Source organism: Staurois parvus, unplaced genomic scaffold (assembly GCF_062004578.1).
Source record: "Staurois parvus isolate SC_StPar_1 unplaced genomic scaffold, SC_StPar_1.0 ptg000135l, whole genome shotgun sequence".
Taxonomy (NCBI): Eukaryota; Metazoa; Chordata; class Amphibia; order Anura; family Ranidae; genus Staurois; species Staurois parvus.
The window spans coordinates 5,047,992-5,075,898 of record NW_028317931.1 but is presented as its reverse complement, the minus strand read 5'-3'; the positions used below and the strand labels follow the sequence as shown (position 1 = coordinate 5,075,898).

The 27,907-nt window shown below is 42.5% G+C and overlaps 1 protein-coding gene across 3 annotated transcripts in view; it reads left to right on the top strand.

Moving 5' to 3' along the window:
* The window catches only part of USP28 (ubiquitin specific peptidase 28), a 143,928-nt gene that overhangs the window by 34,217 nt on the left and 81,804 nt on the right, over positions 1-27,907 (top strand). For all 3 annotated transcript variants that reach the window (XM_089673084.1, XM_089673083.1, XM_089673082.1), the window contains exons 5-9: positions 7,228-7,390; positions 15,131-15,217; positions 17,382-17,519; positions 22,223-22,296; positions 26,250-26,326. In XM_089673084.1, coding sequence (XP_089529210.1) covers positions 7,228-7,390; positions 15,131-15,217; positions 17,382-17,519; positions 22,223-22,296; positions 26,250-26,326 — 539 coding nt within the window. The remainder of the gene's footprint in view (positions 1-7,227; positions 7,391-15,130; positions 15,218-17,381; positions 17,520-22,222; positions 22,297-26,249; positions 26,327-27,907) is intronic.

Below are 27,907 nucleotides of genomic sequence, written 5' to 3'. Positions count from 1 at the left end.
GTAGTTCTTGACCAGGTTTGCACTGCAACAGGGATTTTGGCCCACTCCTTCACACAGATCTCCTCTAGATCTGTCAGGTTTCGGGGCTGTCGCTGAGCAACACGGAGTTTCAGCTCCCTCCAAAGATGTTCTATTGCATTTATGTCTGGAGACTGGCTAGGCCACTCCAGAACTTTGATATGCTTCTTACAGAGCCACTCCTTGGTTATCCTGGCTGTGTGCTTCGGGTCGTTGTCATGTTGGAAGACCCAGCCACGACCCATCTTCAATGCTCTGACTGAGGGAAGGAAGTTGTTGCTCAAAATCTCACAATAAATGGCCCCATTCATCCTCTCCTTAATACAGTGCAGTCCTGTCCCCTTTGCAGAATAGCACCCCCAAAGCATGATGTTACTACCCCCATGCTTCACAGCAGGGATGGTGTTCTTGGGATGCAACTCATCCTTTTTCCTCCAAACAAGACGAGTGAAGTTTAGACCAAAAAGTTCTACTTTTGGTCTCATCTGACCACATGACTTTCTCCCATGCCTCCTCTGGATCATCCAGAGGTCATTGGCAAACTTCAGACGGGCCTGGACATGTGATGACTTGAGCAGGGGAACCTTCCGTGAAATGCATGATTTGAAACCATGACGGTGTAGTGTTCTACCGACCGTGACCTTTGAAACTGTGGTCCCAGCTCTCTTCATGTCATTGACCAGCTCCTCCCTTGTAGTTCTGGGCTGATTCCTCACCTTTCTTATCATCAGTGATACCCCAGGAGGTGAGATCTTGCATGGAGCCCCAGTCCGAGGGAGACTGACAGTCGTCTTTAGCCTCTTCCATTTTCTAACAATTGCTCCAACAGCTGATCTATTTTCACCAAGCTGTTTGGCAATTGCCCCGTAGCCCTTTCCAGCCTTGTGGAGGTCCACAATTTTGTCTCTGGTGTCTTTTGACAGCTCTTTGGTCTTGCCCATGGTAGTAGCTGGTGTCTGACTGACTGTGGGGTGGACAGGTGTCTTTAACCACTTCCAGACCGGACACTTTTACCCCCTTCCTGACCAGGGCAATTTTCAGCTTTTAGCGCTATCACATTTTGAATGACAATTGCGTGGTCATGCAACACTGTACCCAAATGAATTTTTTACCATTTTTTTGAGATAGATAAAGCTTTATTTTGGTGGTATTTATTCACCACTGGGATTTGTATTTTTTTTGCTATGTAAATGAAATGTCCAAAAATTTTATTAAAAGTGTTTTTTTTATAAAATTTTGCAAATAAATAATATTTCATCATAAATCTTAGCCAAAATTTATTCCGTTATCTTTTTAGTAAAAAAAAAAAAATCCAAATTAGTTTATAAGCAAAAATTATAATTTTTAACTTTTTTTTACATTTTTATTTAATTTTTTTATATTATTTTTTATTTTTATTTTTTTTTTTTACATACTGTCACCCTAGCAGTACAGTGTCACCATGGTGACACTGTACTACTTGTGAGGGGTGATAAAGATTTTTTTTTTTTTTTTTTTACACTGATTGCTTTTACACCCATATAGGATGTAAAAGCAATCATTTCTCTTTCTTTCGGTGTGCATTCCTGCACTCATTGAGAAATACAGAGTGAGCTGTGATTGGTCACAGCTTGTCACATGGTACAAGGCTTTTGTGAATAGCCTTGTACCATGTGACCTCTGTGATCATTCACAGATTTCACACATAGTAAGCAATGATGTCACAAGTGACATCTTGCTTACTACTTTGCATGTGATCACTGATTGGCCAATCAGTGATCACATGATCGGGACCTCGTACAGAGGTCCCGTCCGACGATCGGTGTTTCACTGTGTCCGGAGGACACAGCGGGCACCGGATCGCGGTGCTGCGCGCTCCCAGGTAGCGCGCACAAGCAGGGTGCGGGGAGGCCGTTTATAGACGGCCACCCGACCCTGCAGTGCCACCGTCCGGCCGTTTATATACAACGGCCGGTTGGGAAGTGGTTAAAGAGCTCAGCCAGGTGCTACTAAGTTAGATTAATGAGTGGAGTAGAGGTGGACTTTTTAAAGGCACAGTAACAGGTCTTTGAGAGCCAGAATTCTTGCTGTTTCTTGGGTGTTCAAATACTTATGTTCAGCAGTGCAAGACAAATTCTTTAAAAATCATACAATGTGATTTCCTGAATTTTTTTTTTTAATTCTGTCTCTCAGAGTGGGAATGCACCTACAATGTGAATTTCAGACCCCTCCATGATTTCTAAGTGGGAGAACTTGCAAAATCGCAGGGTGTTCAAATACTTCTGTTCCTCACTGTATACTGTTGATCAGAAAACTTATTTAGCAGTTTATTTTTACTAAATGAATTTCATTTCTTTTACTGGCAAGTTGCTGAATGGATAAAATGTTCTCCCTGCTCATTCTTGGAAGGACATTTGCCTGTTCATATGAGCTTGTAGGGCCATCCTTAAGTCACCCATAGACGATGCGATTTTCTTTCCTGCAACCACAGGTTGCAAGAAAGAAAATTGCTTGATTCCCTCATCAACACAGTCAATGTTGATGGGGGATTCCCTCCCGTGGAGCCATTGTGTTCTCTCGGCGAGGGGGTAAGGGGAACTGTCCCTGCTGAGGAAAACAGTTGTTATTGCTGGTGTCTATAGCTGTCGGCAGTAATTGCATCATAAAACTCAGACATGCTGGTTGTACCCAAGTCGATCCCTGCTGAACCTGCTGAGTTTCAAACTATCTATGACCCTCATAAGATATAAACAACTTAAAGTGATTGTAAAGTAATTTTTTTCCCTGCAGGAGCGAATTGGATCATGCTTTGCTGGGTGTTTTGCCTTCCTCTGGATCAAATGTGGGTGTAGGATTATAACTTTTTTTTTTTTTTTTATATGGTTGAACTGGATGGACTTTTTTTCAGCCAGACTAACTATGTAAAGGTTCCTTTTTTTTTCCCCTTTTAAAATAACAAACATTGCTCTGTGCAATGGTTTAGAACAGAGCAGCCCCGATCCTCCTCTTCTCTGGTCCCACACTGTCGCTCCTGGTTCCTCCCTCCGCTGATTGCCCCCAGAGCAAACTGCTTGCTCTGGTGGCACTTGTGCATGCTCATGGGGCCCCCGGGCAATAGGGGATCATGGGGCCCCTGTGTCCTTGCCCAAACTCAAAAAAGCCTATGAAAACGGTACCAGGGGCATCTCATGGGGCCCCCTACTGACTCCGGCCCCTCAAGCAGTGCCCGAGTTTCCAAATGGTCAGTCCGCCCCTGCTCCTGAGCCATCTTTGTGTGTCCGCTCTTCCCTCATGGGCTGTGATTGACAGTAGCGGGAGCCAATGGCTTCCACTGTTGTGTCTTAGCCAATGAGGAGGCAGAAACCCAGCAGAGCGTCTGCTTCCATGCACATTGCTGGATCGACCTCAGGTGATAGGGTGGGCGGGCTGTGGGCGGAGCAGCATGGCTCACCTGTCAAGTGAAAGCGTTCGGGTGACTGCGGTGCCGCCCAATTTCTTTCACGTAGCCTACAGTTCCAGCCTCTGCCCCCCCCCCCCCCCGCCTACTATGTCTCCCAGGCTCCGCTTGCCCATCTGTGGGCCCAGGGCCAGTTCACCACCGTTGGCTGGAGAGGAGCGAGGAGAGTGGACACGTCTGCTACCCCCCCCCCCCTTCTTGTCTAGACCCAGAAGTGACGTCACTTCTGAGTCCCTGTTGAAAGATTTCCTGGCTATCGAGGGAAATAATGTAATGCAGTGCAATTTCATATCTATAGCACCTCCTAGAAATATATTTACTGAGAAAAATATTGATGGGTTCAATACTTATTTTAGTGTGTGTGTCTCAAGAAGTACACCAGTTGAGGGCCTACGAATGTCCTACACCTAGAGTGTTTTCCTGCTAACCCTGTGCCCATATGTCTAGCTGCTGGAACCTGCCATCATTTTGACAGCTGAGGCCCTGCTTTTTGTATTTTGACTCTGATAGCAGAAACAGCTGTTCCTTTTCAATGGTTTGTCAGAATGTAAACACATATTGATGTATTGTAACAACTTGGGCTAGAGGAGCCAAGCACAGCTGACCTGGATTTGTTTAAGTTGTTGCTGAAGAGACCCCAAAGCTAAACATTTTTAGTTTCTTTTTCAAATAAGTATTTCTTAATTAACTCTATCAATCACCTGGTACCCCTGTCCCTAATAACCCCTCCCTGTCTCTGCTCTTCTTAGCTTTTTTTTTTTCTTTTCCATTTTTACTGTTTATACAATTTTTTTGTTTTACATTTTCCTCCTTTCATTTTCTTTGTTTTCTGTAGTGTAGAAGTAAAAAAAAAAGCCAGACTTTTTTTTTTTTTTTTTTTAAATATCTATGCTTGTATGAAAGCATTATTTTATTGCCCAATTAAAAATAATTCCATAATAAATTTTAGCATTTAGTACTTGTAAAGATTGTAATATTTTCAAAAATATTTATGTCTCCACAATACGAAGGGGAAAAAAACCTGCTCTATATATATATATATATATATATATATATATATATATATATATATATATATATATATATATATATATATATATAAAATTTTATTATCCCTTAACACAAGAACAATTTCCACAATGTTGACAAATCTGAGCTTTATAGAACATTTGTTTAGCTCGTTACATGAAAGTAAGGTTAGTAGGTTGTAACTTAAATTGCAATATCTTCAGTGTTACTCAGGTTAGTTGATGCAAAAATGAATACACCCCACAACAAGAATTACTACATCTAGTATTTTGTATGACCTCCATGATTTGTAAGGACAACCTCAAGTCTTTTAGGCATGGAACGCACAAGTTGGTGGCATATTGCAACATCGATCTTTTTTTCTATTTTTCAAGAACAACCTATTTTAGAGGCTGGATGGAGAGTGATGCTCAACTTGTCTCTTCCAAATAGGTGTTTCATTGGGTTCAGATCAGGAGACCTACTTGGCCACTGAATCACTTTCACTGTATTCTTCTTCAGACATGCAACAGTGGCCTTTACCGCTTTCCCGCTGCCCTATAACAGATATAATGCTACACGGCGGTAGGAGTGCGTAAAATCACGTGTATATATATGTGATTTTGCATTTCCAGGTAGGGGGTGTGCGCCTCCATTTGCGGCCGCAGCTGTTGATCACTGGGTCCCAGCCGGTGATTAACGAGCATCTCGGACGTGATTACCGAGCATCTCCCTGTCAGCTTGGGCACACTGCTCTAGATGGCTGTGCTGTGCAGAGCAGTGTGATTACAGTGAAGCACACAGACATCGCCCCCCAGTAAAACACTCCCTGCACACAGTTAACCCTTTGATTGTCCTACAGGTTAACCCCTTCCTGCCGAGTGCCATTAGTACAGTGTCAGGGCTTCTTTTAGCACTGATCACTGTATTGGTGTCATGGGATGTCAATGACACCAAGTCAGTTTCTTCCAGTGCCAGAATGTCCACCGCAGTCCCGATATAAGTTGCTGATCACTGCCATTACTAGTACAAAAAAAAAAATCCAGTATATATACCGCCATTTGTAAAAGTTATAACCTTCACGTAAACCAATTAATTTACACTTATTGGGATTTTTTTTTTTAATCAAAAACATGCAGCAGAATACATTTTGGCCTAAATTTATGACTAAATTTTATTTTTAATTTTTTTTTATTGTACATGTTTAATAGCAAAAAGTCAAAATATAATTTTTTTCTCAATTTGTGTTTTTTTTTTTTTTTTTTTTTTTTTAGAGCGCAAACAGTAAAAAGCGCACAGGCAATCAAATACCACTGAAAGAGAGCTCAATTCATGGGAAAAAAGGACATAAATTTAATTTGGGTGCAGTGTTGCATTACCGCGCAATTGTCAGTTAAAGTAACGCAGCGGTGTAACTCAAAATGGCCTGGTCAGGATGGGGGGTAAATCCTCAGGAGGGCAAGTGGTTAATGTGTGTTTTGAATCATTGTCATGTTGGAAAAGTGCACGATGAATAAGGGCATGGTAGTTAGTATCTTCTCTTTCAATGTAGAGCAGTACATCTGTGAATTCAATGGAATGCAGCTTCCCGACACCAGCAGCACTCATGCAGCCCCACAGTAGGACACTGCCACCTCCATGCATTTCACTGTAGGCACCATGCGTTTTTCTTTGTACTCCTCACCTTTGCAATGCTATACAGTTTTGAAGCCATCAGTTCAAAAAACATTTATCTTGGTCTCATTACTCTAGAGTATAGAGTCCCAGAAGTCTCCTTTTTCAGCATGGGCCCTGGCAAATTCTAGAAAGGCTTTTTGTGCTTGGGCTTAGGAGAGGCGTCTTTCGTGGACGACACCCATGCATGCCATTCCTCTGCAGTGCACGCCGTTTTGTGTTACGGAAAACAATCACCCCAATTTTGCTTTCTACTTCTTTAGCTAACTGCAGTGAACTTGCATGGTGATTTTTCTTCAACCCTTCTCATCAGAGAACGCCCCTGTTGAGGTGTTAACTTCCGTGAATGACCTGGACGTATCTGTGAGATGGTTGCAGTTTCATCTTTGTTACAGTTTTGTATCACTTTTGCTCCAGTATTCTGACTGATAAGTAAATCTTTGCTGATCTTCTTGTAGCCTTCACCTTTCTTGTGTAAAGAAATCATTTTTTTTTTCTCAGGCCTTGGGACATTTCTCTTCCATGTGGTGCCATTGCTGACAGCTTAAAATGGGAAGGGGTTTTCTTTAAGTACCCCCCTTTAATAATCAACTGTCTGTTGGACACCTGTGTAATGAATAATTAGACTCACCTGTAGTTGATTTCTTGTTAATTAGGATTTTGTTGTCTAAAATTTAGCTTTGCTCCTAAGACTTTCATTGGGGTGTATTCATTTTTGCAACATGGTCTTGAATTAATTTGTTAGGAAATATACTTTTTAGTGTGTGCCGAATAACAAATCTTGTTTGCAATCAATGGTCTGCATTTGTGGGAGTATTTTGTAGTATAGTGTCCCATAGCAAATGTTGATTCTGAAAGGAAAGTAAAGGTTTTCTGACAATTCTGTTGGGGTGTTAATTTATGTTGAGCACTGTATTTATGTGTGTATGTATGTGTGTATCTATTTTATTTATTTTTTTGCATAGTGTGAGGAAAGTGTAGAATCTATGCCAGGTTTTGATTGGTTTATATTTTCATATTGACATTCTGTGAATAAAAGAGGAGGAGAGGGATGGAGAAGCAGAACTGATGGATATGTAATATATGTTCAGATGCCCTGACTGCCTTTGTGTTGAAAATAAGAACCGTGCCAAAAGAAAACGCTCCGACGTCTGGGGGAACTCGCCTGACCCCAATGATCTGAGAAGAAATGGTGACTGGCCTGTCGGATTAAAGAACATTGGAAATACTTGCTGGTTTAGTGCAGTAATTCAGGTACGCTTTACAACATTTACATTAAAATGTATAGACTGGAGATGGCACGCATTCATTTTCTATGCAGGTTTTTGTAATCTTTATATTTCGGGTCAGGGTAAAGAAATTATAAGTGTTCATTTTATGTATACTTTTATGTTGCTATGGCACAGTGCCTGCATATGTGAACTTTGCTAAAAGCTAAGTGTTTTATATGTTAAAAGTAATATGAAGGCTGAATTAATTGGCTTTTTTGGAATAAAAATGTCTTCAAGGCTCCTTCTAACAAGTTGTTGTGTTAGATCTTGACCTCTTAATGCAGGCACTACATCTCTGAGCTAGTTATTAAAAAAAATTAAATGTGAAGAGAAATTGTTGTCAATAGTTAGTTAAACTTGAACTTCAGGCAGTAAGTAAACAAACTCCCGTTAAAATGGAAGTGAACTCTCAAAGTGAGCGTTTGGCATGTTGTAAGAAACATTTAGAAATGTTAACGTGATACTAAAGGCTTGTTTCAAAAAAATAAAATAAAAAAAAGTCATGCTTACCTGCTCTGTGTAATGGTTTTGCACAGAGCTGCCCTGATCCTCCTCTTCTCAAATCCCTCACCGGCACTCCTAGCCTCTACCCCCTACTGAGTGCTGCCAAAGGAAGCCACTTGCTCTGGGGGCACTCTTGCTCCCAAGCCACCTCTGTGTGTCTGTAAAATATACAGAACAGGGCTGAGCCCTGCTCCCTCCTCATTGGCTGTGTTTGATAGCAGTGGGGGCCAGTGGCTCCCACTGCTGTATCTTAGCCAATGAGGAAAGAGAGACCTGGGAGAGCCGAGGCTCTTGCACAGCACTGAATCGAGATGGGGCTCAGGTAAGTATTAGGGGAGGTCTGTGAGGGGAGCTGCACACTGAAGGTTTTTACCTGCATGAAGGTAGATCACCTTCAACCTTTACAACCACTTTAACTGCCCAAGCAATACCATGAAAAATGTACCGTTTTGTCTGGAATTCCTCTTGAGTAGCCAAGGTTTTAAACAAAGGCCTGCAAAAGTCTGCTTGCCTTTCCTGCTGTCTGCACTGCCGAACTCTGCTTTGATGCTGAAAATGTTCGTCCTGTCAATTTCCAGCCATTCGAGGATATAGTAGTGACGTGGGGAGTTGCAGGGTACCCAGCAGAGCAACCCTTCGGAAGTTTTGGTTTCAGTTCAGACAGCGTAGGCAGCAGGAAAAATAGGTCTTGAATATAGCGACGGGATCATTTTAAAAGGTTGACCGACATTGTACAAATTTTTTTCCAAAATAGTCTCCACTGGGTCCTCTTCTTTCCACAGATGCATGTGACAACCTGATTCATTTCTTTGGGAAGCCATACTTATGGCAGCATCCAGCGGACCTGCAGAGTAATGCAGGCCATAGATGGGGAGAAAAACGGCAGATTTTCGGCTGATTAACGAACTATCGGTCGGTCTAAAAAACTTACCTGACCACCAATTATTACGAAAATCGGCCGATTAATGAGTAACCTATAACGGGAAATGATGTCATTTTGTGGCCTTTGTGATCCTTTTTCGGAAAACGATCGTTCGTTTTTGACCATCAATGAGGATAAAGTCGGGCGTTTTTCGAAAATTTTCCAACATCACCGATAATCTGAAAGTCCAAAATACACGAAAAACGGCCGACAAAATCGTCCACTAACGATAAGATAATCGGCCGGTTTTATTTTCGGACGAAAAATCGGCCGTTTTTCTCCCCATCTATGGCCTGCATTAGGCTCTCCCCAAGGAAATGAATGAGACCAGGCAGCACATGCAGAAGAGGCCATGGGTATAGCAGCACAGGGAAGATGGCTGGAACGAGCTGCTAAGGTAGGTGCTAGATTGGGTTATCAGCACACCATGGGTTAGGGGAAAATATTTAAGTGAGGGTAGTACCAAATGCACAGTTGTCCTTTCATAAAAAAAAAAAAATTAAAACCGGACCCCTCTGGTATGCAGAGAATTAGAAATTGTAATATACAAATCATTCAGGTTATTTTTTGGCAGTATTTGTGCTGGCCTGGCATTTTCAGGCCTCAAGAAATGAAATTGGACGTCAGTACATCAGGATTGATCAATTTTCAGATATATATTACATTGTTTAACTCTATAACCTTTCTACCAACTAAATAATAAACACTGATTTGAGTTATTTTTACAAAAGAAATGTAGCAGGATACATTTTGGCTTAAATTTATGAAGAAATATCTTTTTTTGCAAAATGTTATAACAAAAACAAGGAAACATTTTTTTTTTTTCCCAAAATGTTCTGCGTTTTTGTTGTTCAGCAAAAAAATAAAAATCCAGCTGTGATTAAATACCACCGAAAGAAAGGTATACTTGTGTGAAAAAAAATGATAAAAATGTAATATGGGTACAGTGTTACATGACAGCGCAGTTTGTAATCAAAGTGCAACAGCGCTGAAAGCTGAAAATTGGCCTGGGCAGGAAGGGGGTTTTGAATAAATGTCACTGGACTAAATGGTGTTTTGTTGTTTTGTATTTTTTTGTTTTGTATTTTTTTTTTTTTTTTTTTGTTTTTTTTTTTGTTTTTTTTTTTTTTGTTTTTAGAATATTTCTTGAAATTCTGCTTTTAGAAATAAATCTGTTTTGTAATAGATGTGGTAGTGTACTATCACATTACCATCTCTGCAGCTGCCTTCTGCTGTGTGATGGCTTTGATTGTTAAGAGATCAGCTCCTTGTCTACAGTTCTGAAACCATTACTGATCCCTTAAAAATGTATGACTCTGTTAATTGCTAATTATGTTACTTTGTCGGAGCGGGACATTAAGTGAAGAAAAGCAACAAACATTTAAAGTTTAGGTTCTGCGCTATTTTTCTAATCCCTCAGAGATTGGATTTTTAACACAAAAGGCCAGTTCTGACTGTTCAATTGTGTTTACACTACTTGATTGCAAAATGGAATACAGAGCGAACGCCAGCGTGCGTGTGGGTGCTGAATGACTCTGGATTGGCACTGAGCTTTCCAGTTTCCTTTTAATTTGAGAGCCTGACTTTAGCCGGTTGGTTGGTGTTAGTGGCACTCAATTAAAATCAAGCATTTTACTAGGATTCCTGGGTGAGTGTGATGAGAATAAGCCATAGATAGAAATACGGTCTGCTGTTTCTTGCTGTTTATTAGAATGACTCACAGATAGAAATAACCCCTTCGCTTTGATTGGTTCCCAGCTGAGTATTCCACAGAGTTGCTTTTCAGAGCTGTGATAATGTGGAAACCTAAACTACCAATTAAAGCTAACACTTGTTTTCTTTATTTAAAATAGTGAGGTTTACTTAAAGCCTGATCAGCAAGTGAACTCTGATGCTTGGATCGCATGTTATACAGCTAAAGACCTAACAGTTAAAGCTGAACTCCAGGCTGATATAAAAGACACGAATGATATAAGCACTCTGCTTATTATTAAATCAATATATTTATTCTTTCACATCCATTGGGGGACACATGAATTCAGGTACAGCTGGGTTACATTTGTCGCCTACAGGAAGTTGGACACTGCAAAACAGAAAAATTGTAAGCCAGCCATCATATGAATCCTCCTTTATCCAGCATGCCTCAATTTTTTTTTGCTTTTCGGGGAAGTTGAACGCCCTTTCTTCAGCTCTATTGAGAAGAGTCTAACTACTTTTTGCTAGTTTTTCTTTTCTGTGTGGATTTTTCCTGTGACTTCAGTCAAGGTTTCTTGCTGCGGTACTGCTTGAGCTGGGCTGTACCTAGCAGCTATCCAGATCACCATTTGCTCAACCTAGCTTTGGAGGCTGTATCTGGATTCCTCTGGACTGGATGTGAGAGACCTGCGTGGAATGTGACTTTCAGACTCGGGGCTTTTCATTGTAGCCCTTTCCAGACCTGAGTGTAATGTGTCTATCTTAAGCCAGCCATAGCTTGAATCTCAGCCGGTTCAGCAGGGACTGACCTACATTCAACGCATCTATGGGCAGGCTGATTTGTACCCAAGTTGATCCGTCGATGACCTTGGGTACAACCAGCATGTCCGATTTATACATGCTATTATTGCCAGTGGTATTGCCACTAGCAATAATCACTGTGTTCTCCTGGCAGGGATGGCTCCCCCTCCCCCCCTCCCCCACTGGTAGAACATAGTAGCTCCGCTGGAGGGTTTCCCCCATCAACACAGTCAGTGTTGATGGGGGAATCAAGTGATTTTCTGTCCTGCAACCATGGAAAATCTTATAATCTATGGCCTGCCTTAGCTGCAGGAACACTTTCCAGGTTCACAGCTGTGCTTCATCTCTGTAGACGCACTTTTTGAGTAAGGCTGGTAAAGGAGAACTAAAGGCAATTTTTTTTCTCATTTAAGATTGAGTAAGGAAAGGTGTTTTGTTTTTGTTTTTTGGGGGTTTTTTTGCCATGTGTGTCCCATTCCCTTCACTTTCTGTCTCGTAGCTAAAACAAGAAGTAATAGAGAAATCTCCTAGGATTCTTTGGAGAGATTTCCTATTATTTTCTGGGTACAACCCAAAAATGTGGTGGCTTTTTTTTCCACTTTAAATCTCCCTAACGGGGGCACAAACGGCAGTAGAAACCTGACATGTTCTAATCTCTCTCAACGCTGTCCAAATCTAAAAATAAAAACTGATGTAAACCGTGTGGAACAAATTCCCAACATCACTGATTTTACCATCATAAGGACTTGCTGAGCTCTGATGTCATCTGCTGAATAAAGCATCACACACACTCCGAACCCTTTACTGCTATTCAGCTTGGAGGAAGCACCATCATGTTGGTGCTCCTGCTTGTGAAGGATCCTCCAGTATCTGGTTTGTTTCCACTTCCTGCCTACAGTGATCTGGTTAGTTCTTCTGCCAAAGGTGATCCTAGCCCATACTCCCCCCAGTGGCGCAGTGGAGGAGGGGAGGTAAACTTGGTATTCTCAGAACCATTGCCTGTCATCTTGAATCAGGGAGCCCTACTGCTATAGGGTCAACATCAGTCTTTTTCAGCATTGGGTGAGGAAGAGTCCCCTCCGATGTCCACATGGAGATCCATGTCCATTTAGGACTTTTTGGTTGTGTGTGCTCAGTTATTGGGAAACTCTGCCCGTAAAGGCTGTAAGTGTGTTCCAGCATCCACCCTTGCTGAGTCTTTGACCTTTCAGAGCCCTTAGATCAGGCTGGGTCTTTGATCCCTGTCACCATCTCTAACTCAGCAGTCTTTTTTTGAAGAAGCTGTTTTTGAGGTACCTCAGTCTCCTTCCATCACTTCAGATTTACAGGGGGTCATTTCAGACCACCTTGATGCACTATGTTCTACCCTGCACTAGGAGGATCATACAGCTATTCCAGGCCTTAGGCCTTTTAGGGCTCCTACAGCTGCAAAGGTCTTTATACTACATCTGCTTTTTGAAGCATTCCTTTCTGCAAGCTCCCTGAATGGTCCTTGACTCTATCTGAGAGTGTTCCTGAACTTTTCCCTTTGTTCCCCCTGTTGACATACCGATGACTCGCCTTAGCAGGGAGACCACTAAACAGTTTAAATGTGTTCTAACACTGACACACAGCTAGAGTTCCTTCTTAAATACCAGTTTGAATTGTGACTTCTTTTGCCCTCTATCTTCTGTTGGCGACATTATTAAATCAAGCCATGTCAGAATGGGTTGATCCCCTTAAAAGGGCTCCCCCCATTTCATGGATTAGATGGAGAAAATGTTTAGATCCTTGTGTTTTGTGTTCTGATGACTTGTTGCAAGCATTTAAACTTTTCTCATATGGTTTTTATGTCTGTGTAGATGCACAGAGCATTCTGGCTGCATAGCTGGGTCATTGATGCTCCATCCACAGAGTATATAACTTAGACTGACATTGTCTTGACACCATGATCAGCAATGCCACGGTCATCCAGAATGTGCTCCTGCCTCAACATAGGTGGCCTGCAGTGGGATTTTCATCTACTTCTGCTGCTATACAAATTAATTCAACCTTAAACCTCTTGCCTCTTTCCAAATCAGGGGCTTGGATATTGGCGCTGTACCCTATCCAGGCACTCCCTCTATGCCTCTGGAGAACCCTCTGTCCTTTGGTCCTGTTAAGCCTCTCATACTACACAGTACACCTCAGCATCTGTTCTCCCCAGAAGGACTTCTGACCTGCACAGTCATCGGGTCCAGTCCTGGCTCTCCCCAATCTACTGTAAATTAGGTTTTCGCGCCTCCATCTGTTGGATACATCTGCTACTTCTCAGAGCATTGGCCATTATGTTCATCATAGTGCCCTTCCTGGCTTCTCTATTGTGGGTTGATCAGATGACTTCCTCTGAAAAGTCCACTTTTTCAGACCCCTGTAGTCAGCTTTCTTATAAAGGGTATAACCTTGCAATATTCAATCAGATAGGGCCTCGTAGCTTTCTGTGATTGGCAGTTACCTGTCAAGAGCAGGTGAAGCTATTCAGCCTAAATCCTCACTAACAAGGTATACACCCTGTGTGCCATTGGATCCCTTACCAACTCTTGAGTTCATTCCTTCCTCTCTGTTATGGGTGTGTTGGGGAACCCCCTCTTCGGATGGTCTTCCTCCTCTCATTTGCTCTCGGTCCTCTCGGCCCCCAACACCTCTCTATTGCTATGGACTTGCTCTCTGAGTGAGACAACCAGATTTATGGACCAGGTAGTGCCTCACGTTACCCATCTTTCTCTTCAGGTTGTTTTACTCATGCCCTAGGGGGAATCCTGTTGCTCGTGTGTGTGCATACCCGGAGCTTCACTCTGGGTCTTTAAAACAGATGGTTTTCTCCTCATCAGTGGACCCCACTCTTTTGTCTGCTTCTTGGGTTAGACTCCTTTTGAACAATCATCTAGGTGTTTGTCTATTGGGAAGTATTGGGGGTCTTATTGTGACAAGACAAGTAGCCTGGTACCTACGCTGGCAGACACTAAATGTACTACTTCTTGACTGCACGATTACCTCCAGGGGACGATGCATAGAAATCTAGCTTGCTTCACCTGGTAGTCTCTGCACTGAAGGGAGAGGGTTTGCACACCTGGGTGTTCCTCATGTCCTTTGTGGAAGGTAAAAATTATTGGGAGGGGGCTCAGTGTGCCTTCCTGGTTTGTCAGCATGTGGAACACACTGCTTCCTGCTGCAGGTAACCCACTGCTGGTTGTAATGTATGCCTGGAGGCCTTCATGTGACATGATTTGCCTGGATATAGGTCCTGCTTCTGTGGCTTTTTGTGCAGCCTCTTTAACATTCTCCAGATATCTTCTTCTGCCCTTAATTTGGTGAATATTACTACCATTGAGTCTAAGATTACAGTATCTGCTCCATGCTTGGCTGGGAGGATCCCGTAGATTCTCACTCCCATGTACTGCTTGCAGGGCTAGGCTTGTCCTGCAGGACTCTTCAGTGAGGCCCCAGGGACACCTCCAGGTATTTGAAGTAGATTTTTTTTTTTTTAATTCTCATTTCCTTCTGGTGGGTTCTTTTACTAGTCTGGGGTTAGTGTCATCAGCAGCATGTAATTCACCTTTAAATTTCCCATATACCAGATGTAGCATTAGGTAGCTACTCACGTTAAGTTGTTAATTACCATCCCTGTTCATGTTTCTTTCCTTTTGCTGAATCTGAGGAATTGGTATCTCTGATATGAAAAGGGCAATATGTCAATCTTAAACTTGGGATCCTTAGTCCTTCTTCTTTTTTTTTTTTTTTTTTTTTTTAAGCATGGTTACTTATTTTATCCTTTCCTTTCAGTCACTCTTCCACCTGCCAGAATTTAGAAGATTGGTCCATAGTTACAGTATTTCCCAAAGCATGCTGGAGAGATGTCAAAACAGAAGTGTAAGTACTTGATTTGTGCTGGATTATAAACAAGCAAAAAGACAGTTTTGTATTTACTGAGGAGTAGGAGAAGTTTACTATTGCTTTCCATTATTAGCATGCATAGCACTGTGTCTGAATGGTTAAAGTTAACTTCCAGGAATGTGACAAAAACAACCCTTGCAGTTGGGCCACCCCACATTGAAAGGGTTAAATGTTCCTACAGTCTAGGGGTACACAGATAAGGATACTTATAGTCTATCCTGCTCCTGGCTCCAGCAGATTTCCTCAAACCATGTGATTGATCCCCCACAGCTACCTCTTTTGGGGTGCTCTGGATTGCAGTTGCATGCTCTCCCCCACCATGAACAATGCAGGGTTATTAGCCCTGAATTGCAAGTGATGATGCTGAGGCCCTGCCTACAGACCACAACTTTATGGAGGGGAGGAGAGCCCTGGAGCTGGCTGGAGTGATGAGTCGGGTAAGTAATAATGCCAGTTCAGCTCCCGCTAGACTAAATGAGCATTTAACCTCAGCGGTGAAGGGGGGACAGCACTGCAAGAATTCTATTGGTCACATTTCCAGAGTTTAGCTTTTTTAAAAAAAGAAAAATGGTTATCGGCTAGAGGCTGCAGGATCAGAAACATGCTACATGTTCTACCCTAAAAACAGGTGGTACCTGTAACATGTTCCAAAGGCGAACTTGCCCTTTAGAACTAAATATTGTATGCAAAAACCATTCACACGGATGATCCATTCTCAGATTTTTTTTTTTTTTTTCTTTGTAATTATTTTTAAGGTGAGGTACATATTCTTTCTTTATTCCTTAGTACAGTGACTGGTGTAAGGACAATCTGTAACCCTGTCAGGGTACTTAAGCAATTGCAGCCAATAAACATTCATTAACCATTAGGACAACTTTTTTCTTTTTTGCTGAACAGCTGCATCTAGTCTGCATGTAAATGTGGAAACCTAGATTTAAAAACGTGTGAAATAAATAAATACACGATATTAATATATTGAATACTATTAATATGTAGAAAAAGAAACATGGGACTTAAAAGGTATCACATAATCATATTATAGTGCATTAATTGTAATGTACAGCGCTGAGCGAACTGTTGGCGCTTTATAAATACTGTATAATAAATGTACAAAAAATTAAAAAGGTACACTGAATAATCTTGGTCGCACATCAAATATACTGTATGCACCATTACCTCCTCATCTTCCTACCAGGTTTTGAGATTATTACCATCATGTTTAACGTTATAATATATAAGCTTTAAAGTAATCTTGTGTAAAATCTCACTTCTGATTGAAAACAGTATTGTAAAGGCTATGCTTTAACCCTTTATCTACTAATGTATGGTTATAAACAGCACAGTATACAAGGGGTTAAAGCAAGCTCATTGCTGTCAAAGGGCTTTCTAATAAAAGTGATCAGGTAGCTCTAAATCCACCTGATCACTTTTATGAAATATACATCACATCCCATCCCCCCATTAATAAAATGACTAGCTTTTTAAATACCCATAATCACATAAAAAGATCATTCCTAGCGCCATACGTTTAACATTTATATCGATTGACTTTTCTTTAATCGGATTTTCCGTCCAGACCATTCAGAATCATTTAAATGAAATCGATTTAATAATGCAGTATGTGTCTTTTTTTGATAATTCATAGATTCAGGGTACATCACAATGCAACGGCTTTTTTTCTATAAAGAACTTTGAGATGTATGTGTGACATTTCCATAAAGTTTAATTAGCTGCCGCACAATGCAAGGCAGTGGATTTCCTTGCACTGTGCTTGAAAAAAAATACAGCCTAGTGTACTTTTTTTTTTTTTTCACTGCACACCACCGCAACGCAGTGGCATAAACCTGGCACATAAGAAATCAAGGCATTTTGCCCTGTCATGCAGTGGGACTGTGTTGGAACAGCCACCCAACGCAGTCCCAGCACATCTGGTGTGATTATACCCAATCATATTATCCGATTTTGTGAAGAATCATTCAATCAGAATATTACATGTATGGCCACCATTAGATTGTGCACGCAGACATTAAACCATTTGTAGAATGGGGCCCCTGTTTTTTATTCTTTATTGAATATTAGTGGTTACAACATTTGTCTGTCATGTCTAACCCTGAGGTTGAATGTTGCATGTTTTTTCCAGGAGAAGAGAAACATTGCTTTTATGCAAGAACTTCAGTGTTTGTTTGCTCTCATGGTTGGATCCAACAGAAAGTTTGTTGATCCGTCTGCTGCTGTTGAGCTGTTGAAAGATGCTTTTCTGTCTGAAGAAGCACAACAGGTAAAGAACGGTCAGACAGTGTTTTGTTTAGATATTCTGATTGCAATTCCTTTTCCAGAACACATTATGACAGTATGATGTGACATATAGCCCTTGCCTTAGCATTTGTCCCTCCAATGGTGCCTGAAGCACTGACCAGTGTTTCCATGTCCTCTTAGTGAAGAATAAGCATGCCTCCATCCCACAATACAATGCACAGTGCCTGAGCAATCTATTGCCAGCACTTACAGTGCGACATTGTAGAAGAGGGACTTGTGCCAGTGTGATGGAGAAACAAATAGTCAAGCAAGAGGTATGGTCTTACTGCTTATAGGTTAGTTTAAACTGGACTAGTCAGTAAAGACCCATTCACACGGGGCAGGCCCTGTTTGGATCAGCAGAGAATCCGCTCAGAGGTCCACTGCTGATCAGAACACAGTGGGTGGATGACAGGTCTGTATCCGTTCAGTTTATGCAGAGCAGATGAATGTTGCTGTCCGTTTACACCCAACTTCTCTACAGTTCGATACATCTAGATGGGGGGAACTAATCCCCTCCGGATATCTCCTCGGGTTGGAGGTAGGTGGGTGTAAATGGATACAAATCCTTTTTCACCCGCTAGTCCATGGAAATACATGGACCATCCGATCAGATCTGCCTGAAAAACCGACAGATCGTCCGTGTGAAAAGGCCCTAACTTTAGAAATGTCACAACATCAAAAATCTGCTCCTGCTATAATTGAAATGAAACTGAACTCAAAGTGAAATGATTTGATATGTTATAGAAAACATTAAAAACTATTAATTGTGATTAAGAAATACGTCTGGAAAATCTATCTTTTTTTGTTTCCAATTCTTCCTGAGAAATAGCAGTGTACTTTCTGGTGTGTGAGGGTGCCTAGGAACGCTGAGGACTCATAGCTGTGTGTCTGCAGTGTGAGATATAAGGATCTGCTGTCTTTATCTGCTATTCTTACAAGATTTATAGTGGGAATTGGTCTGGTCACTACCATGCTTCCCACTGTTCTCCTTGCTGGAGGCTCTGGCATGAGGAAGCAAAACCCTGCATCTAAAAAGATGGTGCTTTCACACAGACACAGTGCAGAGTAATGCAACTCAGTAATTTTGAAAGATCAAATATAGGGAGACCATACTGGTGACTCATCCTATGTACTCTGTCTGCCTTTTTTGGTGTGCAGCTTACAGGGTTCAGTTTTTTTTGAACCTATATTCTGTGACCTTGCCTGGCTGAGATGATGTTGCCAGTCTGCTACGGGTAGAAAGAAGCAAAAAAAAAAAAAAATCACAAAATGCCCTGGAAGAACACATCAATTGCAGCACACAGAGGTGTGAACCTAGATTTACAGGGGTTCTCCAAGCTTTCTAAACAAAGGGCCAGTTTTACTGTCCTTCAGACAATAGGGCGGCTGGATTGTGGCCATTGGGGGTAGAAATGTCCGGTATTGAGTGGGAATAAACAATGCCTCTGGCTTGGTGGACAGTGCGAGTAAATAAATTCATAATGCCTCTGGTCAGTGGGAAGGAGGATAGTGCTCCATCATTGGTATCGGGAGGAATAGTGTCCCATCATTGGTGTCAGTGGGAGGAGTAGTGTCCCATCATTGGTGTCAGTGGGAGGAGTAGTGTCCCATCATTGGTATCAGTGGGAGGAATAGTGTCCCATCATTGGTATCAGTGGGAGGAATAGTGTCCCATCATTGGTGTCAGTGGGAGGAATAGTGTCCCATCATTGGTGTCAGTGGGAGGAATAGTGTCCCATCATTGGTGTCAGTGGGAGGAATAGTGTCCCATCATTGGTGTCAGTGGGAGGAATAGTGTCCCATCGTTGATATCAGTGGGTGGAGCAGTGTCCCATTGTTGGTATCAGTGGGTGGAGCAGTGTCCCATTGTTGGTATCAGTGGGTGGTGCAGTGTCCCATTGTTGGTATCAGTGGGTGGTGCAGTGTCCCATTGTTGGTATCAGTGGGAGGAGCAGTGTCCCATTGTTGGTATCAGTGGGAGGAGCAGTGTCCCATTGTTGGTATCAGTGGGAGGAGCAGTGTCCCATTGTTGGTATCAGTGGGAGGAGCAGTGTCCCATTGTTGGTATCAGTGGGAGGAGTAGTGTCCCATTGTTGGTATCAGTGGGAGGAATAGTGTCCCATCGTTGGTATCAGTGGGAGGAGTAGTGCCCCATCGTTGGTATCAGTGGGAGGAGTAGTGCCCCATCGTTGGTATCAGTGGGAGGAGTAGTGCCCCATCGTTGGTATCAGTGGGAGGAGTAGTGCCCCATCGTTGGTATCAGTGGGAGGAGTAGTGCCCCATCGTTGGTATCAGTGGGAGGAGTAGTGCCCCATCGTTGGTATCAGTGGGAGGAGTAGTGCCCCATCGGTGGTATCAGTGGGAGGAGTAGTGCCCCATCGGTGGTATCAGTGGGAGGAGTAGTGTCCCATCGTTGGTATCAGCGGGTGGAGTTGTGTCCCATTGATAGTATCAGTGGGTGGAGTGGGTGGAGTAGTGTCCCATTGTTGGTATCAGTGGGTGGAGTAGTGTCCCATTGTTGGTATCAGTGGGTGGAGTAGTGTCCCATTGTTGGTATCAGTGGGTGGAGTAGTGTCCCATTGTTGGTATCAGTGGGTGGAGTAGTGTCCCATTGTTGGTATCAGTGGGTGGAGTAGTGTCCCATTGTTGGTATCAGTGGGTGGAGTAGTGTCCCATTGTTGGTATCAGTGGGAGGAGCAGTGTCCCATTGTTGGTATCAGTGGGAGGAGTAGTGTCCCATTGTTGGTATCAGTGGGAGGAGTAGTGCCCCATCGTTGGTATCAGTGGAAGGAGTAGTGCCCCATCGTTGGTATCAGTGGGAGGAGTAGTGCCCCATCGTTGGTATCAGTGGGAGGAGTAGTGCCCCATCGTTGGTATCAGTGGGAGGAGTAGTGCCCCATCGTTGGTATCAGCGGGAGGAGTAGTGTCCCATCGTTGGTATCAGCGGGTGGAGTTGTGTCCCATTGATAGTATCAGTGGGTGGAGTAGTGTCCCATTGTTGGTATTAGTGGGTGGAGTAGTGTCCCATTGTTGGTATCAGTGGGTGGAGTAGTGTCCCATTGTTGGTATCAGTGGGTGGAGTAGTGTCCCATTGTTGGTATCAGTGGGTGGAGTAGTGTCCCATTGTTGGTATCAGTGGGTGGAGTAGTGTCCCATTGTTGGTATCAGTGGGAGGAGTAGTGTCCCACTGTTGGTATCAGTGGGAGGAGTAGTGTCCCACTGTTGGTATCAGTGGGAGGAGTAGTGTCCCACTGTTGGTATCAGTGGGAGGAGTAGTGTCCCACTGTTGGTATCAGTGGGAGGAGTAGTGTCCCACTGTTGGTATCAGTGGGAGGAGTAGTGTCCCACTGTTGGTATCAGTGGGAGGAGTAGTGTCCCACTGTTGGTATCAGTGGGTGGAGTAGTGTCCCACTGTTGGTATCAGTGGGTGGAGTAGTGTCCCACTGTTGGTATCAGTGGGTGGAGTAGTGTCCCATTGTTGGTATCAGTGGGTGGAGTAGTGTCCCATTGTTGGTATCAGTGGGTGGAGTAGTGTCCCATCGTTGGTATCAGTGGGAGGAGTAGTGATATGTGTCATCTGACTCAGCAACTCAGTCTAGGAAGTAGATTCTAACCCTGGATGATGACTGAAATAAAGATATCTCCGTTCTAGAGAGAAAAGCAGGTGAAAGCACTTTTATGGAAAGTACTGTGATCTCTGTGAGAGATATAATAAATAAGTGTTAAGCTAGGTGTACACGGGTAGAATTTCATTCAATATTTTTTGAACATTCATTAGTTTTTCTAATCATTAATTTGGGGTAAAACGACATTACCTATCAGCCGCAGTGATGTAAAAATTTAAAGGGGCAGGATTGAAAATTTTTCTAGAATGTCCAAATTTCTAACAGTGTATGTGGATTTGTTCGGTAAAGTCCATTCATTGCAAAATCAGATGTTAAAAGTGAACAAAAGCTTTTGATCGACATTCCCCAGCAAGAATAGATTGCCCAGCAGCCAGCATCAGTAGACCCTCCAGCACCCTTTACATACATTCAGTGCCGGAGGTGCCGTAATAGTGTTCCCCCACGTTCCTGCTGAAAAATCCCTGTATTTAACATCAAACATATCGATCAAAGGTCTACTTTAAGAATTTTATTGTTCCGAGAGCTTCACTTTAATTACATTGTTCATCGCCTTGTCCCTCCTTCATAACAAAGCTATGCAGAAAGTTTCCATTCTTGGTCCCTGAGTGGTTCACTTTGCAGTAGCTCTAGCCTTGTTGATAAGGACCGTTCATACCACATCATAAGTAAATACTGACATTTCTTTGTATTTCAGTCTATGAGCCTGTTTACTGATGGCACTTAGAAAGTACTTGGAATCTCCCTAGGTTTTTTTTCCCCCTTTGGTAATGCAACATCACTCAAAGCGCTTTCACAGTAGCATTGTGTATTCCTGCTCAGGCATGTGAGGTTAATGGTGTTATTCCAGGCGGCCTTGAGACATCTGTTTTCTCCTAACTTCCTATTAGAAGTCTGAGTCAGCAGTTGTTGGGAGAGCACGTCTGCGTCACATGACAATAAATACTTTTGACTTCACGGTTGTTCTTGATGGAAAAATAAATGAATGCGTTTAGTTTGAGTGTTCTAATGTCACAGCTTTAAATGTATCTGGGACTAATTCTGCATTTCTGCTTGCTAGCAAGATGTCTGTGAGTTTACACATAAACTGCTGGATTGGCTGGAGGACGCTTTTCAACTAGCTGTTTGCAGAGAGTAAGTTTATTATTTATTTATTTATTTCAGGTACTTGTATAGCACCGTCAATTTACGCAGCACTTTACATATATATTGTACATTCACATCAGTCCCTAACCCTCAAGGGGCGTACAATCTAAGGTCCCTAACTCACATTCATACATACACATACTAGGGACAATTTAGACAGGATCCAATTAACCTACCAGCATGTCTTTGGAGTGTGGGAGGAAACCCGCGCAGGCACAGGGAGAATATGCAAACTCCAGGCAGGAGGTGCCGTGGCTGGGATTTGAACCAACGACCCGAGTACTGCCAGGCGGAAGTGCTAACCATTTAGCCACTGTGCTGCCCATTATTATAATACAGGATTTATATAGCACCAACAATACAGCAACAATACAGTTCAATACAAGAGAGTTTGGAGGGCCCTGATCCTGGGAGCTTACAATCTAGGACAAGTTTATTTCAGGTACTTATATAGCGCTGTCAATTTACACAGCGCTGTACATATATAGTGTACATTCACATCAGTCCCTAACCCTCAAGGGGTGTACAATCTAAGGTCCCTAACTCACATTCGTACATACATATACTAGGGCCAATTCACCTACCAGCATGTCTTTGGAATGTGGGAGGAAACCAGAGTACCCAGAGGAAACTCACGCAGGCACAGGGAGAACATGCAAATTCCAGGCAGGCGGTGCCATTGTTGGGAATCGAGCCAGCGACCCTAGTACTACCAGGCGGAAGTGCTAACCATTTAGCCACTGTGCTGCTCTTTATATGTCATTTATGTTGTTTTATGATTCACATCAGCGGTCAATAGAAAATGACCAAACAAATGGGTTATTAAAATACTTTTTTGTGGATATTGTGATTTAAGTGACACTAAAGCTTTGTTTTTTTTTTCTTTTAAATAAACAAAGATGTCTTTTCGGGTCCCCAATGGTGCCCCTGGCTCCTCCCCCTCAAGCAGTGCCCACAGAGAAAGTTGCTCGGCCTGGGGGCACTGCTGCGTGCTTATCCCCGAGCCTCTACGTTTTGTGTCTATAAGACACATAGAGCCAAGCCCCTCCCGCTCCTCATCGGCTCACTGGTTGTGATTGACAGCGGGAGCCAATGGGTTTCCGTTGCTGTCTTGGCCAATGAGGAGGAAAAGACCTTAGGCAGCCGAGGCGGTCGAACCATCGCTGGATCAGAGGGGGCACAGGTAAAGATTGGGGGGGGGGGGGGGTCCGCATTAAGGTATAAAAAACCTTGAGCCTTTAGAACTACTTTAATTTTGTTGCAATAGATTATCAAGGACTCCGGACCAAACCAGGGGAATTTATTAACCAAGGACATACATACACCTGGACTTAGTGGTTGTAAATTCTTACCTATACACAGTGAAATAACTAGCCTTACATGAGATGAAACCAATCCTCCTACATAAGTTGTACCTGTTTATTTGCAGCCATTTGTCCTTTACAGCCTGGTAAAACTCAGATGAAAAGGATTTTTCGCAGACTCACAAAGCAGGTGCAGCTACACACTGTACAATAGCGCTGAGAGCTGATTGGAGGGAAGGGACCCCCCCACACACAGCAACAGAGCTGAGGATCTCAGTCTGCTAGAGCTCCCTCCCCCGTCACCATTTTTCTCTTGGTGTCAGGCTGACACTTAGAACTGTGGATCGAGACAAGAACACACTATAGATGGATATACTTTGTTCAGATGTCCAAGGTTTACTATCACTTTAAAGCTGAAATCCAGGAAAAGTCTGTATTGCATGTTTAGTCCAGCTTGACACAATGCAAGTATGCATTGATAGACCATAGAGGAAGTGGAGAATGATTTTAGTAGTCAATGCTGCTACTGTGTTCTTCTGGATATCTGCACACTGACCATGGGGAGTCACTATCTTGGCACGTCTGCCATTCATTGAGCACTTTGTATTTAATTTTCAATGAATGCAAGGTGTTTTCTGATTGGAAAAAGTGGAGCTGGGAAATTATGCTTTCCACCTTATCCAATTATAGAAAGTCTTGTATTCATTGAACGAAAAATACAAGGCTGCTCTTCTGATATGGACTACAAACATGCCTGTATTTCTTCATCACCATTTACATGGGGGGCAGGGCATTTGTTAGTTTACAGAAGATAGCTAGGAAGACAGATATTCTTTGGTGCAGCTAACAGAAAGTAACAATGTGTCTGGCAAGATCAGAAAGTATTTTTTGTATTTGCTGAGAATATTCTTGCAGCTGCCACATCTATGGACTAAAGGTTGTGATATATTACATTTTGTCCTTGGGTTTACTTCTTCTTTAAGTGAGCAACCAGCATAGCATAGCACTCTTGATAGGTACAACAATGTGATATTTGATCCTAGCATACAGTGTATTCATAAAGTATTCAGACCCCGCTCACTGTGTTCAATTTTGTTATGTTGCAGCCGGATACTACAGTTGTTTAAATTCATTTTTTTTTTCGTATTAAATTACACTCCGTACCTCATAATGACAAAGTGATAACAGAATTTTAGGAATGTTTGTGAATTTATTGTAAAGAAGAAAACTGAAATCTCACATATCGGCTCCAGAGATCCAGTGTGGAGGTGGGACAAAGTTCCAGGACGACAACCATCACTGCAGCCCTCCACCAATCTGGGCTTTATGGCAGAGTGGCTAGACAGAAGCCTGTCCTCCATGCCAAACACATGAAAACACGTTGAGAGTCCTTCAGGTGTTTTTTGCAGACTCCAAGCAGGCTTTCATGTGTTTTTGGTGGAGAGGCTTCCATGTAGTCACTCTGCCAAACAGCCCAGATCGGTGGAGGGCTGCAGTGATGGTTGTCCTTCTGGAACTTTGTCCCATCTCCACTCAGAATCTCTGGAGCTCACTCAGAGTGACCATCGGTTTCTTGGTCACTTCTCTTACCAAGGCCCTTTTCTCCCGATTGCTCAGTTTGGCTGGCTCACCATTTTTTGGAAGAGTCCTGGTTGTGTTAAACTTCTTCCATTTGAGAATTATGGAGACATCTGTGTGATGCACTGATCTTCAGTGAATCTTCAGTTTTCATCTTCAGGGAATCTTCAGTGCAGCAGATATTTTTTGTAGCCTTCCTCAGATCTGTACCATGCAATAATCCTGTCTCTGAGCTCTGCAAGCAGTTCCTTTTGACCTCATGGCTTTTGCTCTGATACATTATGCATTGGCAGCTGAGGTCTATTTTTCGGAGAGGTGTGTGCCTTTCCAAATCATGTCCAGTCAGTTTAATTTACCAGAGGTGTAGAAACATCTCGGCAATGATCAAGAGAACCCGGGAGGCACCTGAGCTAAATTTCAAGGGTTGTTGTAAAGGGTCTGAATACTTATGTCATTGTGATATTTGTTTTTTTTTCAATTTAATAAATTCACACCTTTCTAAAATTCTGTTTTCACTTTGTCAGTATGGGGTACTGAGTGTAGATTAGTGGGGAAAAAATGAATTTAAACTGTTGCATCAGGCTGCAACATAACATTGAAAAATGTGAAGCGGGTCTGAGTACTTTATGAATGCACTGTACGGCGGTTTTAGGAGTCCAGCCAGACACACACAGAAAATGAAGGGGCAGTTAGTCTGCTTGGTTTTAATTTACAGTAAACATCCGAACACTTCTATTTCACTTAGCAAAATTTAATGGCCAGATTTAAAATCTGTCTCCACACACTGAACTTCAATGGAGATGTCATATTTGTTTAAAGTGGGCCTTATTAAGTAATCAACCTGCCCAAAAGCAAATATCACAAGATGCCCACGTGAACCTTTTTAAAGGTTGGAAAAGCCTATTCTGTGGCCTTCTCTGATTTAGTTTCAGTTTATTACTAGAGCCTTATTTTTTCTTTTTTTTTTTCCCTCTCCACTTAGCACAATGTAATTGGAAATGTGACACTGAGAAATAAAAAGAACATTTATAGATCTGATTTTTTTTTTATTTATTTTAGATGTTCAAGAGATAAGACTGAAAACCCAATGGTGCAGCTGTTCTATGGTACATTTCTTAATGAGGGATATCTGGAAGGTATGCTCTCCATATTGCTCGCAGTAATTGGGCGGTGTGAGAATAAATACAGTGGACATTTTTATTACTTGAGAAATGAGCTACATTTTTACCATACGTGCTCTATATTCATATGTTGCCTGACACATGAGAAATATTTTGGCAGATTCAGGCAGTTCTTGATTTTGATAGTGTGATAGCTACTCACCTCTGCAATTGTTTTAGAAAAAAAAACATGAAGTTGAATTTAAAGGCTTAAATATATTGTATTCTGGTAACTGTAAGGTTTTAATACTTATATTGATAGGTATATGATTTTTATTTTTTCGTCTGCTTCTATTTATATTCAATTTTACCTGCTTATCCAGCTGTTCGCCAAATCTGACAGTTTTAGAGGTTTGTACAACCCAGATAACACCGCAGGGGATGCTTCAAACGGTCATATTCTATTCATGTTGGTTAAACCTTTTTTCCCAAAAAGAGAAATGCTGTTGCTGTAACTACTTAAAGCGGAGTTCCTCTCACCAGTCAAAAAATAAAAGTCAGCAGCTACAAAAACTATAGTTTCTGACTTTTAAACAGCCACTTACCTGTCCCTCGGTCCCCTGGTGTGTCCCCTGCAGGCCGTTTCACCGGCCGTCCTGGATTCCAGGAGGCTGGCATCTTCAGTGTGGGCACCCGGCTGGGACAGCTTGCGGCTTCACAGTCGGGTACCCACTGCACATGCGCGAGTAGTGCTGCACTTCGTGAATGGTCCTGTAGTCTTCTGGGACCTGTCACGTGTCCCAAAAAACTACAGGGAGGGAAGACACCTTCTGATCGCCTAGGCGATCGGACCAGAAGTGGGAAGCGGGTACCTGTCAAATTCGGGTACCTGCCCTCCAAAGGTGACAATCCTTAATGGGGAGCGGGGGAGCAGGCCTTAAAGCAGAACTTCCCCTTTTGGATGGATCTCCGCTTTAAAGCAGAACTTTATCCATAACAACTTGCAAGAAACATACATTCCACTTTAATAATTATGCTACCAAAATCAGTGTGTGTTGTAAATTGCCTCCAGCATTGTTCCTGTTTCTTTGTGTTGAAGGTTACCATTTTGCTGAAGCCCAGAGCCCCTGAGCAGCAGTAAATCTTTAGACTGTCAGCCTCTACAAATTCAGCACAGTACCTAAAAATAGAGAGTAACTGAGCATGTGCAGAGCAGGGTGAGACAGCGCATTACTGGATTTTCAATAGTATAGGCACTTATTTTTAATGTTTTATATAGATATACTTGTAAAAGGAGCCAGCCTGAAGTGATCTAGCAGGACTTAATTTCCTGACTAAAGTTCCACTTTAAAGCAGAACTTAAGGCATGCCTTTCCAATGGTCCCTTTGGTGCCAGCATCTTCTCCTGTGGGCTGTTTTGGGCCTCTTCATTGGCTGGTACAAGATGACATCACTCCTGCGCATGCACATGATTGAGTCATCCAAACACACAGGATTGGGCTGGCAGCTGTGCATGTGCAGCTTAGCTTACATTCTGGGGATCACTTCCGGGGATCAGGCAGGTAGGTGTAATTTGTTGTAGAAGAGACATTGCATGTATCTTCTGCAGTAAAAAGC